The sequence below is a fragment of the Monodon monoceros genome, unplaced genomic scaffold (genome assembly GCF_005190385.1).
Source record: "Monodon monoceros isolate NGI ecotype Baffin Bay Population unplaced genomic scaffold, NGI_Narwhal_1 Super_Scaffold_12, whole genome shotgun sequence".
Classification (NCBI taxonomy): domain Eukaryota; kingdom Metazoa; phylum Chordata; class Mammalia; order Artiodactyla; family Monodontidae; genus Monodon; species Monodon monoceros.
This window is the reverse complement of record NW_021703768.1, coordinates 168,768,639-168,784,273: the sequence shown is the minus strand read 5'-3', so window position 1 is coordinate 168,784,273 and position 15,635 is coordinate 168,768,639. Positions and strand designations below refer to the sequence as shown.

Here is a 15,635-nt window from a genome sequence, read left to right as displayed (position 1 = left end):
GCTTCGAGTGCTCCGAGCTCAGAGCCTGGGAAGGAGGAGCGAGGCTGAGCAGTCAGCGCTGCAGCCCCCACAGCTCGGCCCCATGAGCCTGACTGAGTCAGGTGCTGCTTCCCCTGGCCTGGCTCAGGTCGCTGCCCTAGGAGGTGGCCCAGAAAGAACCAGCCACTCAGGCGGTGTACACGGCCGCCAGATGCTGCTCTTGGCGCTGATCCTCACTGCCAGGTGGGAAGACGGAGGCTGGGAGGCTGAGCCACCCACCCACAGTCCCCTGGCCGAGCCGTGGGGGCTGCAGCGCTGACTGCTCAGCCTCGCTCCTCCTTCCCCGGCTCTGAGCTCGGAGCACTCAAAGCCCCACGCAGACACTGTCAGGCCCAGCGGCACAGCTCAGCCACGCTCTCAGAGCCCCAGAGACAACTCGAGTCTCCTCACGACGGCAGAGCCGTCTCTATTCATTCAGACCTGAGACATCTCGGAACCGATGTCTCTTCAAGGGTGCAGCTCCCACGCACTGACCATTTTGCTTCTGGCACAGCCTCCCTCTGCCCAGATGACGAGTGACTGCTGAGCACATGCCAGACCCCATGCTCCAGCCCACCGCCCAGGAGAGCAGACCACTCACTATCAACGTCACGCGAGGCCTAGAGATGTTAAGTAACTTGCCCAAGGTCACACAGCTGCTAAGGAGAGCCAGGTTTGAGCCCCAGCAGTCAGACCCCCAGTTGTCGCTGTCACCACCACCCACAAGGAGACTCTCCAAGCAGGACTATCCTTCAGGCTGAGTGAAAGAAACCAGACACAAAAAGCCGAATGTTGTATGATTCCCTTTATATGAAATGTCCGGAACGGACAAACCCATAGAGACAGAAAGTGGATTCGTGGCTGTCAGGGGCTGGGAGCGGGAATGGGGAGAGACGGCTAATGAGGACGGGGTCCCCTTTTGGGGTGATGGAGATGTTCTGGAACTAGACAGAGGTGGTGGTTAAACAACACACTGAACATGCTAAACACCACTGAAGTGTATACTTTAGAACAGTAGATTTTACGTTATATGAATTGTACATCTCAATTTTTTAAAAATCCACTACTTACGGTATAGGAAACTAAAAAAAAAACTTGGAAGCCCCCAAAAGCTCAAGTTTCCAATGAGTGCATCGGTGCCCCCCCTTTGCCCTGCTCCACCATCACTGCTGGGAACTCCCTGCACTGCGTGTGACACAAGGTTGATTCCTCCAAAACCAGCCATGTGCTTACCTGTACTTCATTGGTTTTCTGTCTGATTGCCTCTTCCTTTTCCCTAATGTCTTGTTCCAGGGAGTATTTCTCTCTGTGTGTTTAAAAATAGTTCAGGAAAGCACAGGTAGAGTGAATGAGTTGACCATTCCCCCAGTATCCCAACTTCTCAAGACCCAATCCCATCCATCCCACAGAAACCCACCCGGGCTGACCCCACTCAGTGGGGGCAGAAGTATAGGAACGCCCCCCGTGACCATCTGCCCTACCTGACCTCCTCCCCTACAAGTGTGGGTCAAACCTGTGGATGCCATGAGGCTTTGCCCCCAACATGGCTGCGCAAGCCTTTTAAAGCAGAGAATGTCAAAGCAATGTCCAGGGTGAGAAGGGCTGGATGTGCCCCTGCTGACTTTGAAGATGGAGGGGTCACGAGAGAGCAGGCACCGGGCAGCCTCTCAGAGCAGAATGAGCCCCTGGCCACACAGCACGGAAAGCAGACCCCAGACCCCCAACTTTGAGGAACTCAATTCAGATCCCCACCTACTTGGACAACACCTTGAATTCGACCTTGTGAGGCCCTGAGCAAGAAGCCCAGTTAAGCCCATCTAGACTCCTGGTCTACAGAGCTGTGCACTAATAAATTTGTGCTGTTTTAAGCCATTCCATACACAGCAAGAGAAAATGAATACATTCTCTAAATCCTATGTACACCTGCTCATGAATGGTGAGCAACAACTGCTCAAAAGACTGAGCACTGAAGACACGACGACACACAGAGAGAGGCCCTGCCTTCACGGAGCTCACAGGCCAGTGAGAGAGACAGGCGACAAATCAACACACAAAGGCACACAACCTAAGTACCACGAAGGGAAATCCAATGGGATAAGGAAAGGGGGTGTGCAATGTCCTGCATAGGATGACCAGGGAAGGACTCTGAGGACATGGCCTATGAAGAGAATATACGATGGAAAAACATTCTAGGCGATGGGAACAGGAAGGCATAGCTCGGCTGGGGGAGCCATGGTGAGGTGTCTGGAGTGATGCAAAGTTGGATGAGGAGTCCAGAGGACTGGCAGCAAGACGCGGCAGTGAGGGTCTCTGGGCCCGGCAGCTGCCCCCAGCTACTCCCTCACAGGAGGCTGTGGCTGGCCGCTGTGCGCACCAGGGCTTGGTGGGGCCCTGCCTGCCTCCTCAGCTGCAAACAGCTCCCCCGGGGCAGCAACCAGCCTTGCTCTCCTCCTTAGAGACTGACTGTTTGTGCCCCCCACAAATTCATATGTTGAAACCCTAACCCCCCAGTGTGATGGTTTTTGGAGGTGGGGCCTTTGGGAGATGCTTAGGTCATGAGGGTAGAGCCTGCAGGAATGGGATTAATGCCCTTACGAGAGACCCCAGAGACCTCCTTGCCCCTCCACCCTCTGAGAACATGGTGAGAAGACACTGTCTATGAACCAGGAGATGGGCCTCATCAGACACTGGATCTGTCTGCACCTCTATCTCGACTTCCAGCCTCCACGATGGGGGTAAGTATGGGCCTGTTGTTCAAGCCCCCCAGTCTGTGAGTTTGTTACAGCAGCCTGAAGGGGCTGCCTCGGCATCAGAAACCTCATGTGGCCAACATACCCTGCCTCCCCTGCTGGGAACCCAGCCCTTGCTCGACAGTAAGGCCCCCTCTGGGACATTGGGCCAGACATGGAACCGCGAGCATCTGCACGTTCGTTTCCACAAGTCTAAGAACTACCTAACGATACAACGTGCTCTTCACATCCAACCCATTACGACTGAGTCACGTCAAGGGGAGAGGCGTGTGTCGCCACACCGCCAAGCAACAGGCCTGAAGGTCACTCTCAAAGCCACCCAGGCCTGGCTTCCTGCACACTCTTGCTCTGCACACGCTTGCCTCTTGCCTTCACAGGGAAACGCTCCAGGCTGCCAGAGGCTGCACAGCTGTGAAGAGGCAGCCCTGGCCTGACTGGGACACCACTGTCCCTTCCAAGACCCCAACCCTTGCATTACAGGGTCCCCTCCCTCCTCTACCTGCAGTCCTGATTAACAGGCCCACCCAGGCTCTAAGACACTGGCCCTCCATCCTCACAGACCCTCTCAGCCTTGCCAGGCTGCACGTGCTGATTTCTGGTTTGGAAATACAGCCCCAGGGAGCAGATGACAGAATGGGAGCCATCCTCTGGGCTGAGCATGAAGCAGAGGGTCTGGCTTCAGCAGGCGGCCAAGGCTGAGGCTTTGTGGCCAGCCAGCCACCCACCTAACCAGTCTCACATGACATCTGACCTGCCTTTGCTTCTCAGGGCTCTGCTCCACTAAGGACACAAACTACACCACCCAAGGGGCATCCAGCTGTGAGTGGGATCCAGCTCGCTCTGGCGAAGTGATGTTGTTTTCATTTTCGGTCAAGAAACAGTCCGTCTCCTGTGGAGGGCTGGGTGCCTTTGGCCCTTCTGCTCGTTGCACCCCACCCCCCAGCCCTCCCCCAGAATTAATTGGTAAGAGGATGCTGTTCTGCAGAAGATCACAGGGGCATACAGGAAGTAGATGTATTCTTTTATGCCAGACTCTGAGAGTACAGACACCCCATCCAAAGCCCTTGTTTACAAGTGGGGAAACCAAGGCAGTGGGCGCTGGGAACGAAGACAGAAACCTGGACACAAGGCCTGAGACTCAGAGTTGACCTGTTGCTCCTAAGCAGCAATGTCACTACCTGAGACTCAGTCACTTTATGTGTTCAGAAATTACAAGGCCCTCCTGAGGCGGGGGTGGGGGGGGGGGGGGGGGGGTGCCCTGCAGGCCGCCCAGCAACAATGTGTCTGAGACCCCACAGCCCACACCGGCTCCCACTGAGGATGTCAGTACTTGAGCTCATTAAGTCAATTCAGGAACTCAGGAGAATCTGTGTCCCTTCATTTCTGCTGAACAAACTCATGATGGTCAACTCGCCACATGGTTCACAAGCCTCTGCTACTTCCAATAACAACCTGGGACGTAGATTTGGTTGGAATCTGAAGGGAAGGAGACGCTTTAACATACCTTTGTAACTGGGCGATCTCTTGACTGATATCATCAAGTTCCTTCACACCAGTAAACTCCCCCGATCCAAGAGAACTTGAACTGTCCTGCAACCAAATTCAGACAAAGAATTACAAATTGACTAGCTGACCTCACCGCACAGCATGGGCTAGTAGGTCTTAGAATAAGGGATAAAATCATCTGTCTCCAGCCCCCAACCTGGGAACCATCTGGGCAGCCCAGACACACCCCGAGTGGCCCTAGTGAAGGCTGGGCAGGCTGCCAGCGCCACCTGGTGGCGGGATGAGGGAAGTGACGCAAACACGATAGGGATGGGCCAGCAGCTACTCACCGGGATGGGAGTGACTCTCTCTGAAGGTGGGACCATGTCCGGCGAGAGGACTTGAGGGGGGTCGATGCCTTTACTGACCTTCTGCTGAATGAAATACATAGCTAACGCGAATTGGTCTTTGCTTAACTTCCCCGTTTGCCTCGTATCGGCCAGGGCCCTGGGAGAAATGTGGGGATGCTAATTACACATCACAAACACCAGAATTGGTTCCAAGTACACGGAACCCACACTTCTAAAAAATGGACAACAAAAACGATAAAAACAACGGGCCACAGCTGCAGCTCCTTTTCTACTGAACATCCCCCTCCTGGGGAGCAGTCCCAGCCCCCCCCACCAGAGCGTCAGGGCAGGAGGGGGCTCTTCTCCCAATTGGAGAACCGCCAAGCCCCCATCACGGGCCGAGGAGCCGGTCCCCTGGGAAGCCCTGTTAGCAGCCAGGAGACACGCAGCTGGCTTCTGATGGTGTGCAGGCAGTGGATGCGATTCACATTCCTGTGCAAACGGAAGCTGGAGCCGAGTGCACACACTCAGACCCTCAGCTGGTTCCTGCAGCCTTGGGTTATCAGAATGGCCTGAGCCGCTGGTCTTCAATGGGGATGACAAGCAGCATTTGGGGTTGTCATCATGAGGGGACGGGGCCTGGAAAGCCAGGCATGGCTACACAGGGGACAGTCCCTTGCTGCTAAGGTGACCCCACCCTTGTGGCCTTCTGGTGTCCTGGCACATGGGCAAGGCAGTGTGGAAGCTCTGCCACACCCGTGGTCACCGAGAGCTGGCCGTACGGGAAGGGAAGCCTCACGCAGCCAGGACAAGGCCTCCACATCTGTGAAAAATGTCATCCCTTCACTCTGTCCACTCAACACGCAGTCTCCTTCCCACTGCACGTAGTTACTGAGAGGGTAGTGAAACCATGTCCTGATGCAGAGCGAAGAAGAGCCGGGGACGTGTAACAGACTCAGGCCCAAACGCTGTGAGCGAACAGGGCTGGTGGAGATCCCTGTAAATGTCTCTATTCAAGGCTGGTTTTAAAATGTCTGTTCTTGTCACAGTTCAAGGGCGGGGCGTGATAATTTCGAACTGCAACTATTTCTCCTCATTCTGCTGGCAAGGGCCAGTCCTGCTGCACACCCAGCCCACGGCAGCTCTCGGGCTGCGGTCCCATCTCTCTGGCCCGTCCCTGCTCCCTGGTCTCTGAAGGAGCGGAGGCCCCCAGGCCCACGTGCAGGGGTACTCTGTCCGCGTCCACCCAGGGCAGCATTACTGTGCTTATTCTGACACCACGCTGAGTGGCACGGTGCCGGGCACTGCGGGGGACAGGCCTGCGTCCTCGTTTTGTCCCTTCAATCCTTCTTGGCTTGTTATCTCCACTTTGGATATGCTCCCACACCCGGCCACCTGCAAACAAACCCAGACTGTCCTTTCACTGTCCCAGTGGTTATTCTAGAGCTCACTCTTTCGTCCCTGCCTTTTTTTCCCTGTATGCAATGCCTTCTGCGTGTTTTCTTTTTAATCCAAGCGTATTTGTGATTTCGTTGTGTCATTTACGTATTGTCATGTCACTTACAGGTTGAGATACATGTTATAAATTACTCTATGTTATGATCGGGGTATAATTTGAATTCCGTGCACGTGCATTTCAGCGTGATAAAGGGGGCACTGGATCTGAAGGGCCTGATAGAGACTGCCCCTGACTCGTCACAAGGGGCCAGGCTTCCCACAGTCTTTTGCTAACTGACTAGGTGTCGTGTGCTTCTTGAGAAGGGACAGCCCGTTTTCTCCAGCAGGGCCTCACCTTGTAACGTGGCTATCTCTGAATTACTGTTAAGGATGGTTATTTCCCCAAGTCACAGTGAATTTCACAGCTCTATTTGGAGGGGTTCACCCCTACGGAATTACATGGAAATTCTCTTCTTACAAAACTCTCAAGTGAAGCCCTCTAAAGTGGGAGGGCTTTCTCCCCTGAGAAAGCTAGGAAGCGACTTTCACCACTGGCTAGTTACAAAAGGAGCCATCCCGGTGCCATGAAGATCGCTCTGCCGGCCCTGGAGGAAAGTGGGGGTGAAGACGGCTCCTCGACCAGCCCTGAGGTACAGACCAGTCTCACCCTCTCCCACCAGCCGTGTCACTGACCTTCACGGGGCAGGGCCTCTAGGAGAGGTGGCCACAGCCCTGATGCCCAGGGTGGCCCTGCCGGAGCCTCTGGGGCCCTTACTGCACCCTCCCACCAGAGGGGGGTGGGGCCGAGCAACTGCACCCTCACTGGCTTGGCTGAAGGCTGCATAACCACTAGCAAGAACTTGCCCCAGAGCTCTCTGGAGGGACAAACAGGAGACCTTCCTGCTGGAGGAGGGTGAACTGACATGCACGGAATACAGGGTACAGGTCTTTACACTCAGCCCTGACTACCGCTCCCTCCTGTCCTGCTCACCCGCTCCGGCCCTTCACACAGCACAAGTCTCACTCAACGTGTGAGCCACCCACAGCCGTTACTTTCACACAGCGAGACCCCCTGTACTTAGGAAGAGACGTCCATCTATCTGCTCTTACCATATGTGTGCTAGAAGGTTCTGGGTGAGGCCCGAGTGCATGAAGATCTCCTTCACCTCCTGGCCGCTCACATAGCCGTCCAGGTCTAGGTCAGTCTTCAGAAATATCTCGTCAAATCGCATCTTGTCCGCCACTGGCACCACCCAGTTTACTGTTGGCTGAAAAGGTTTTTCAGAAGTTAATCCTCAAGCTTTTTATCACCTGCAAATACACACTATTAAAGTGTTTTCATGCTCATTTTAGCAGAAAACCCTCCACGAGCCAAGAGGGCAGACAAGATCCCTGTTCTGTAAGAGCGGAAACTGAGGCTCAGAGAGGTTAATGCTGACTCGGTCAGTCTTACCCAGTGGCCAGTCTGTACCTCTTTCCACCCCATCACAGTGCCCTGAAATCTTTGTACTGAGAGGGATGTAAAGACGCAGCAGGTCCTTCTACCAATAGCCCTTCCATCCCCGCTGCCTGGGACATGAAGGAAAGCCTTCCACGATGGAAAGTGATCCCCTTCCAGGAGGGGGCTTCAAGTGTACCAGAGAGGACCCTCCTGACCACTCATTTTGGAAGGACCTTCTCCCGAGAACCGGCCCAGCACCGATGCCAGCGTTCCTGGCCTTCTGTCCTCCACCTGCAGACCTTCTTTGCAGCGGCAGGGGCATTCTCAACGCCCACAGTTCCAGGATTCTGTACTCCATGCTTCTTTGACCCTGACCCCACTCCCTGAGACACAGCAGACCCCCTGTGAGGTGTCAGTACACACAAGGCACTGACAGGCACTGAGTGAGGCTGATGTGAAAACTGCACCTGCATGACAGGCGGGCACTCAGGGCCCTGTGGTGCTGGTGGGGGAGCCCGCGCCTCTGAGGAGCACGCCCACCACCTGTGAGCGCCCCACATTCACGAGGACCCTGCTGTGGCAGACGAAGCTGAGAGCCCAGCGAGCTGCTTTGATTTCAGTGCATTGGGGCTCGGCCACCTCGTGCACCTGTGACCTCTTACACCAGTTCTACTTAAGAAAAGCAAATGCCAGGGTCCGCCAGGGCCAGAGCACCTCCAACTCAGAGGCATCCAGGCCCCTCGGGCACTTGGTGGCAGGCCTCTTCAATTGCTTATTCTGGGTGTGTCACCTCTGACCTTTGGGGCTCCCATCACAGCACGTTTCACAGCGTCTCTGCCCCTTTTTGTAGAGATGTTTCCTTTCATCTGCTTTTCTGACCAGGTCTCTCTTATCATCTAAATCAGTGGGATCCTGATGTGAGCACCAGGAATCCAGAAAGCAATTTTGGGAAGAAAGGGACAACACATTACCCAGGGTTTGGGGTAGGGAGTAGAATGATTTAGGACAGCAAGGATTTATCAAAAAAAAAAAAAATCATCAGAATTTACGGACCAGATTCAAATTGCAAAGGCTCAGGCAGCGAGAACTGAGATAGCGTTTTACCTGCTGCATTACAGGAATTTTCTAAGCCACCTCAGGTCTGTCATTGAACAGTTCAGAGGAGACGTGAAGATGCACATAAAGGAGCTTTAATGAAGAGGCTTGCTGTCTTTAAGTCAAGAGCCTGGAACGAGCTCATACGCTGACACTGAGATGCCCACAGAAGAAGGAGCAATGGTCAGACAAGCTGAGCTGAGGCGGGATTGGTTTCTGGGTCCCATGGGCCCCAACAGATCATGCCTCTGGGATGATGAGGGTCCAGACATTCATTGCGCAAACACAATGAACTTGCTGCCTCATTTCTGGGGGTCTCAGGGTATGTCAGCAGCAAGAATCCGATGCCTACTTAGCTAAAGATCCAACACTGAACAACCTCCCCCTTGGAGCTGGGTCTCCTGGAAAGGGCTGGGTTTAAGGTCAGCTTAGCAGCTGTAGGCCTCCAGTCAATGGGAACAGACCCTGGTGGCTGGAAGGGGCTTCCCCTCACATATGGCCACGAGAGCTGGACTGGGCGGCCCTCTGGGGGCCCCAGGTAGGGTGTTGTTGCCCTGGGGATGAGGAAAGTGGGGGAGGGGAAAGCATGGAACTTGTGGGTCCACAGAAATGCCCGTTCTCATGTCTGCAATTCCACCAGCTGCCCCTCTCCCAAGGGGACAAAGACACCCCCACCTGTGACCCCCAATAGCGGCCACTAGTACAACTGGTCTAGTCAGGGGGGTCAGCAGCATGCTCCTGGGATCTGGGGAGAGCTGCCAGATCACCAGGGGGTGGTATTATGAGGCTGGCTGGCCTGCACCCAACAACAACTTCAGCCCTGCCTGCTTCCTTGTCGGTAAAACATACTCCATCTAGCCTAACCTACAGTACTTAAGAGCTTTCGGCAAGAATTCTGCAGACTCAAGGTGTTGGGTCTTGAAACACAGCAGCTCATGTAGGTCTAAGTAGCTGGCCTCAGCCCCGCTTCTCCGACTCCATCTCACCATCCCCTGGCTAACCCTGCCTCAGCCTTTTTCCGGTTTCAAGGACACACGGAGCGTTTCCACTTCAGAGCCTTGCCATGCACTAGTCCTCAGATGGCTTATCATTCAGGTGTTAGCTCAGATGTCACTGCAGCAGCGGTAGCCTGCCAGCTGGCCCCATCTGCGGGAGCACGCCCCCCTCCTCACCCCGACACTTCCAGGCCAGGCCCTGCTCTGCTTTCTCATGACGGTGGACCTTCCTTAGTTTACCAATTTGCTTATCGTCTGTCTCCCCACAGAGGGCAGGGGTCCATCGCACAGTCACTGCAGCACCCCCAGGAAGTGCCGGGCATGGCTGGTGAGCTGGCAAAGGTGCCCAGGCTGGGCCATCTGAGGCTGGGCTCCTTCACAGAGAGCCGCATACAACTCACCAACCAGAGGCCACGCCTCTCCAACTGGCCAGAGTGGTGAGGGGAGTTGTGTTAGCCCCTATGACCAAGCCTCATCGACCCTCTCTGATCTCTTTTTTTTACTCTAGGATGTGATAAGCTCCTTGAAAATGAGCCTTGCAAGTCGAATATTTAACTTTAAAATTATGTCACTATCAAGAGAAATCACTGTCTCATTATGCCTTTCTCGTTTTCATTTTTATCATAGTCCAAACTTGCATGGGGTGCTGGCTGGCCTTCTTGTCACAACTCATTGTTTTGCCTTTGAAACCACAAATGAGGTAGAAAGTAAAGCATGATTCCACATGTAACTCACGTCCTTGCACGTTTTAGACAATCTCCAAGGTGCCCTTTTATAAAGAGCCCATTATGATGCTGCCTTTGCCAGAATAAGAAACGTCTTTTTTGACATATAAGATACTGCCACATGGAGAGCTGGAGCCCCCTCCTGTCTTCCTAACACGAGATGGATACCTCCCTTAATTACCTGATTACTCAACATATTTTTAATGAGCATCAGAGTACCAGAGATTCTTCTAGATGCTGAGATTATAACCAAGAACGAACTCTGCTCTCATGAAGCTAATGGCGGGGGGTTGGGGGGGAACTGGACAGATGATACATAATTAACCGCATAACAGGCCAGCTGTGGGAAATCTAGAAGAGAGCAGGTAGAGGGTGGCTGGTCCAGGGTGTGGTCACACCAGGCTCCCCAGATGAGGTGCCCCGTGAGCAGAGGCTCACGACGCCAGGTGCCTCAGTATGCAATCTGGGGACACGCCCTCCCAGCAGAGGGTCTGCCCGAGGCAGGAGGGGCAGAGGGGTGAGTAGTGCTGGGTGTGCTTGGGGAAAGGCGGTATTTATGTGTAAGTGAATGAGAAACTTAATTCTGAATCCCTGTTGCTATGGTCTGAATGTTTGTGTCCCCCGCCTCCCCTCAATTCATACGCTGGAAGTCCTAAGCCCCACTGTGATGGTATTAGGAAGTGGGGCCTTTGGGAGGTGATTAGGTCGTGAGGACAGAGCCCTCACGAATGGAATTAGTGCCCTTAAAAAAGGGACCCCAGAGAGCTTCCATGGCCCTTCCGCCATGTGAGGACCCAGCAAGAGGACGGCCACCTGTGAACCAGGAACTGCCCCACCAAACACCGAATCTGTCGGCACCTCGATCTTGGACTTCCAGCTTCCAGAACTGTGAGAAATGAATATCAGCTATTTAGAAGCCACCCAGTCTACAGCATTGTTACAGCAGCCAGAGAGGACTAAGAGACACCTATTGTAAAGATTTAATTTAATCACAGACTTTACCCTTCTTGGGCCACGAACTACGTGCTGCTGCTGAGAAACATCTTGCTGGCACTCTACACAGCAGTGCAAGCAGCTGCCCGGAGACGTGGCCACGCATGCAGGGGGCACCGTACCTGTGTTTGCTTGATACTGTGCTTGGGAGACAGGCTTCCAGTGCTGTTCAGGCTGCTGACGCTGCCGTGGGAAGGCGTGGAGCGGAGGCTGTCTTTCGGTGGGGGGCTGGCAGGCAGGACAGGCACAGCTCCCGGGAACACCGTCTTCTTCCTCTTGGATGGTGGGATGAGGGATGGGGGCAGGGCGGAGGGCACAGGCTCCTTCTCGAGGGCTCGGTACACCAAGTGCATGGCCTGTGAGCACAAAAGAGAACGGCGTTTAGGTGGTGAGGCCCAGGGCCAGGGTGGGCAGAGGGCAGCTCTTTCAAGGGCTGCAGTGATGTGATGAAGACTGCTCTTTTTGAGGTTGCTTCCAAATGGAGCACAGTAAAAATAAACCTTTCTGATGAGCTACACTGCCAATGCATAATTTTCTAAGACATATGTTTAATCATGAGAGACTGAAATGAGTACAAAAGGAATACAATCATGCCAGACTCCACACATGTCCCTTCGCCACACAGCAAGGCCACTGTCTCCAGGCCTGACGACTTTCAAAGTAATGGAACGTGGAAGTCTACAGACTCACCATGATAGTACACCTTAAACCTATATAGTGCTGTCTGTCAATTACATCTCAAGAAAACTGGAAGGGGAAAAAAAGACACACCATGAGAGCTGCATGTACTTCAAGATATTCAGGAGACACAAAACTACCCAAAAGGGTGTGTGTGCTGAGGATGGACAGGTGGCTCTCCTGCTCGAGGTAGGCAGGGGAAAATAAACTTTGTCTAAAACAAGGATTGAAAAGTCTATTTTAAAAAGTAACAAAACAAAACCAAAATGACAACCTCCCCCCACCCCGCCACTTCAAACTAGTCTTTAAGTTGCTACCAACAGATCATTAACACAGGTAAAAATTTAGTCACTTAAAAACTGTACTAAATGCCACTCAGCTAGTGATGAAAAGAAACACAAAACGACACAACTCTAAGACCCACTTATAAAAGAATATAAATCTTGGCTGAAATGATGAGAAATGATAAAAACAAAAGTAGAAATTCAGGGCTCATGAGGCTATGAGGAGAGAGGCGTGTTCCTGGGTTCACTCCAGGCCAATCACCCCTTCCTGGAGACCACCCCAAAGGCAGTTCAATGATACTAACTAACACCTGAAGTCAAATGCCATCAAAAGAAATATAAAAACAAGTAAGGGGCTTGGGGGAGGGGGGATGGGGAGTTAGTGTTTCATGGGGATGGAGGTTTAGTTTTGCCAGGTAAAAAGAGTTCTGGGGATGGATGGTGGTGATGGTTGCACAACCATGTGAATGTATTAATACCACTGAACCGTACACTTAAAGATGGTTATGATGGGACTTCCCCGGTGGTTCAGTGGTTAAGACTCCATGCTCCCAATGCAGGGGGCCGGGGTTCAATCCCTGGTCAGGGAATTAGATCCCACATGCCGCAACTAAAAGGATCCCACATGACACAACGAAGATCCCACACGCGGCAATGAAGATCCCACGTGCCGCAACTAAGACCAGGCACAGCCAAATAAATAAATAAATATTTTTAAAACTAACTAAATAAAAATGGTTATGATGGTAAATTTTGTTATGCGGTAAATTTTGTTATGCGTATTTTACCACAATAAAAAAAATAATAATGGACAGCTAGTGAAAAGGAACAGGATGATGGAGAAACATGGAAAATGCTCAAAGTAAAAAAGGCAAAACAGAGTCGATGTGTGGGGGAAAAAAACACAACTGAGTACTATGGGGTGTAAGAGATGATGAGGGGAATTGTAAGAGAAATTTATAATTTCCTTGGCAAATGGTTTAAATTTAACCTAGAAGTTTAAAATCTCAAAGGCTTTACACCATAGTATAGTAAGATAATAACAAGCTTTCATTCATGTGTATGTTGTAAAATCACATTTTAAAGACATTTAAAATTCCTAAAACAGAAGATGTACCTTAGGGATATGGATATAGTTCATCGTTTTCTATGACTTAGGAATTCCCAGCTTTTTTTTTTCTGCTTGAACTTAATTACTGTTTATTAGAGCACTGTCCTTATCTACAAGGGGCTACTTTATTCTACTTTGAGATTTAACAGAACGAGATGAGTGAATAAATCTCATGAACGGGAGAGAGAGATCAAAGATGTGAGTAAGGAGAGGGGAAGGGAGAAAGAAAAAGAGGGACAGAACGACATGGGCCCAGGGTGGGGAGGCGAGAGCCAGGCAAAGTCAGTGCAGCAGGCAGCTGGGAGAGGTGAATGGTGAGCTACGGGGGTGTGGAGGGAGGGCAGCTGAATGGGAAGGCAGCCCATAGGACACAAGAGCCCCAATCCTCACATAGATCTAGCACTGCTGCTAAAAGGAGAAGAGGGTGGGAGTGTCAGGGCTCTGGCATGAACAGAAGCAGACGTGGAAGTAGATGGCAGGCTGCTAGGGCACCTGGTGGGCATGTCTACACATATGCCTACTTCCCAGCTCTGTCTGCTGAGAAGGCCTGGAAGCAGTGGCATCGCAGGGGCACTGAGCACCCCAGTGCCCAGATCCTGGTTTCTAATACCATTCTCCACTATAAGGAACTGGGGGTCCCTGGAAAAATGGCTGATGATGGAGCTGAGAGAGGGGATGGACAGGAAGAGCCAGGAAAATCCCATCATGCCAAAAGTAAGCAAGTGCTCAAGAATGATATGATGTGACCAAATGACAAAGGAGTCAGCTGGGAGGAACTCCCAATGGGCACAATAAATCATGCCAGTAAAGGATTATAAACCATGGAACAGAGAACAGAGGACACCTCCATAAGTCCACTCTGATATGAACAAGTTCCTTACAGCAGAAGGCCAGCTAGAAAATGTGCAAGGAATGACAGAATTAGAAAATCATCATCTGGCAACTACCAGAAACCTGACTGATTCAGGTGAGACTCCTGGGAGGATGCAAGAACTAGCGGGTGAGAGGTGTAGGGGTAACAGGGTATTCAGTCTCCACGTGTCTCTCATGAAAGATTGAGCACAAAGGAAAAGAGAGAATCCTGAAGCCTCCACCCCGAACTTGATCAAGGTCGGGTCAAGGTTGACATCAAGGTAGTACGACATGGAATAAGACATCACATGTCCTATCGATGTCATGTGCCCTGGGGAGAACAAGCGTCACCTCGGTGGGGACCTGCCACACAAAAGTGCATGGCCTGGATCATCATCAGGAAACAGCAGACAACCCCACACCGAAGGAGACACTACACACCACTGGCCTTAAAAATGCCCACATGGCCATGAGACACAAAGACAGATGCAGGAGCTGATCTAGATTATAAGAACACGAGGCTGGGGCTTCCCTGGTGGCGCAGTGGTTGAGAGTCCGCCTGCCGATGCAGGGGACACGGGTTCGTGCCCCGGTCCGGGAAGATCCCACATGCCGCGGAGCGGCTGGGCCCGTGAGCCGTGGCAGCTGAGCCTGTGCTCTGCAATGGGAGAGGCCACAACAGTGAGAGGCCCGTGTACCGCAAAAAAAAAAAAAAAGAACACGAGGCTGTAGTCTCTTTCACTATAAAGGACATTTTGGGAACAACTGGCAAAATGTGAATAATATCCTTAGATTAGATAATAGATTAATACAATAATAGATATATTAATATATAACATATATGATATAACCTATCATAATAGATACTGTAATAAATTAGACAATGTCAATTTCCTGATTTTGAACTGGACAGCGGTTATGTAAGAGAATTCTCTGGTTTGGGGATACAAACACTGAAGTATTTCAGGATGAAAAGGCCCATGTCTGAAACTTACTTCAAAATGGTTCAAAGGGAAAATTAATTGTGTATACATATCCATGTATACATTCATATGCAAATGAGAGAGAAGGAGAGAGGGAAGGGGAGAGAAGGAGAGGGAGAGAGGGAGAAGGATAAAACAGTGTAGTAAAACAGCAACACTGGGGAATCTGAGTGAAGATTCGAAAGAATTCTCTGTCAGATTACACCCAAATTAGGTCAAAATAAACATTTAAAAAATTAAACAAGAAACCCCCACATGAGCTGCACATTTGCTTCCTCAGCAGAGTGGGAAAAGAGAGTCACAGCAGGGGCCTACCACAGCAAACTCATCTCTGTCCAGGTGCCCGTCCTTGTCGATGTCACTGAGGTCCCAGACCTGCAAGGGAAGAGAGCAGCAAGGCTTAGCTGGGGGGGGGGGGGGGGGGGGGGGGGGGGGGGG

The 15,635-nt window shown here is 51.9% G+C and overlaps 1 protein-coding gene across 14 annotated transcripts in view; it reads right to left on the bottom strand.

Moving 5' to 3' along the window:
• Nucleotides 1–15,635, bottom strand: part of EPS15L1 (epidermal growth factor receptor pathway substrate 15 like 1) — a 101,641-nt gene that overhangs the window by 48,298 nt on the left and 37,708 nt on the right. For all 14 annotated transcript variants that reach the window (XR_003792535.1, XM_029215735.1, XM_029215727.1 and 11 more), the window contains 6 exons: nt 15,513–15,572; nt 11,412–11,645; nt 7,151–7,308; nt 4,604–4,760; nt 4,273–4,358; nt 1,252–1,324 (listed from right to left, as the gene is read on the bottom strand). Coding sequence is in view for 13 of the 14 variants with exons in the window: in XM_029215735.1 (XP_029071568.1) it covers nt 1,252–1,324; nt 4,273–4,358; nt 4,604–4,760; nt 7,151–7,308; nt 11,412–11,645; nt 15,513–15,572 (768 nt within the window). In the remaining variant the exon portion in view is untranslated. The remainder of the gene's footprint in view (nt 1–1,251; nt 1,325–4,272; nt 4,359–4,603; nt 4,761–7,150; nt 7,309–11,411; nt 11,646–15,512; nt 15,573–15,635) is intronic.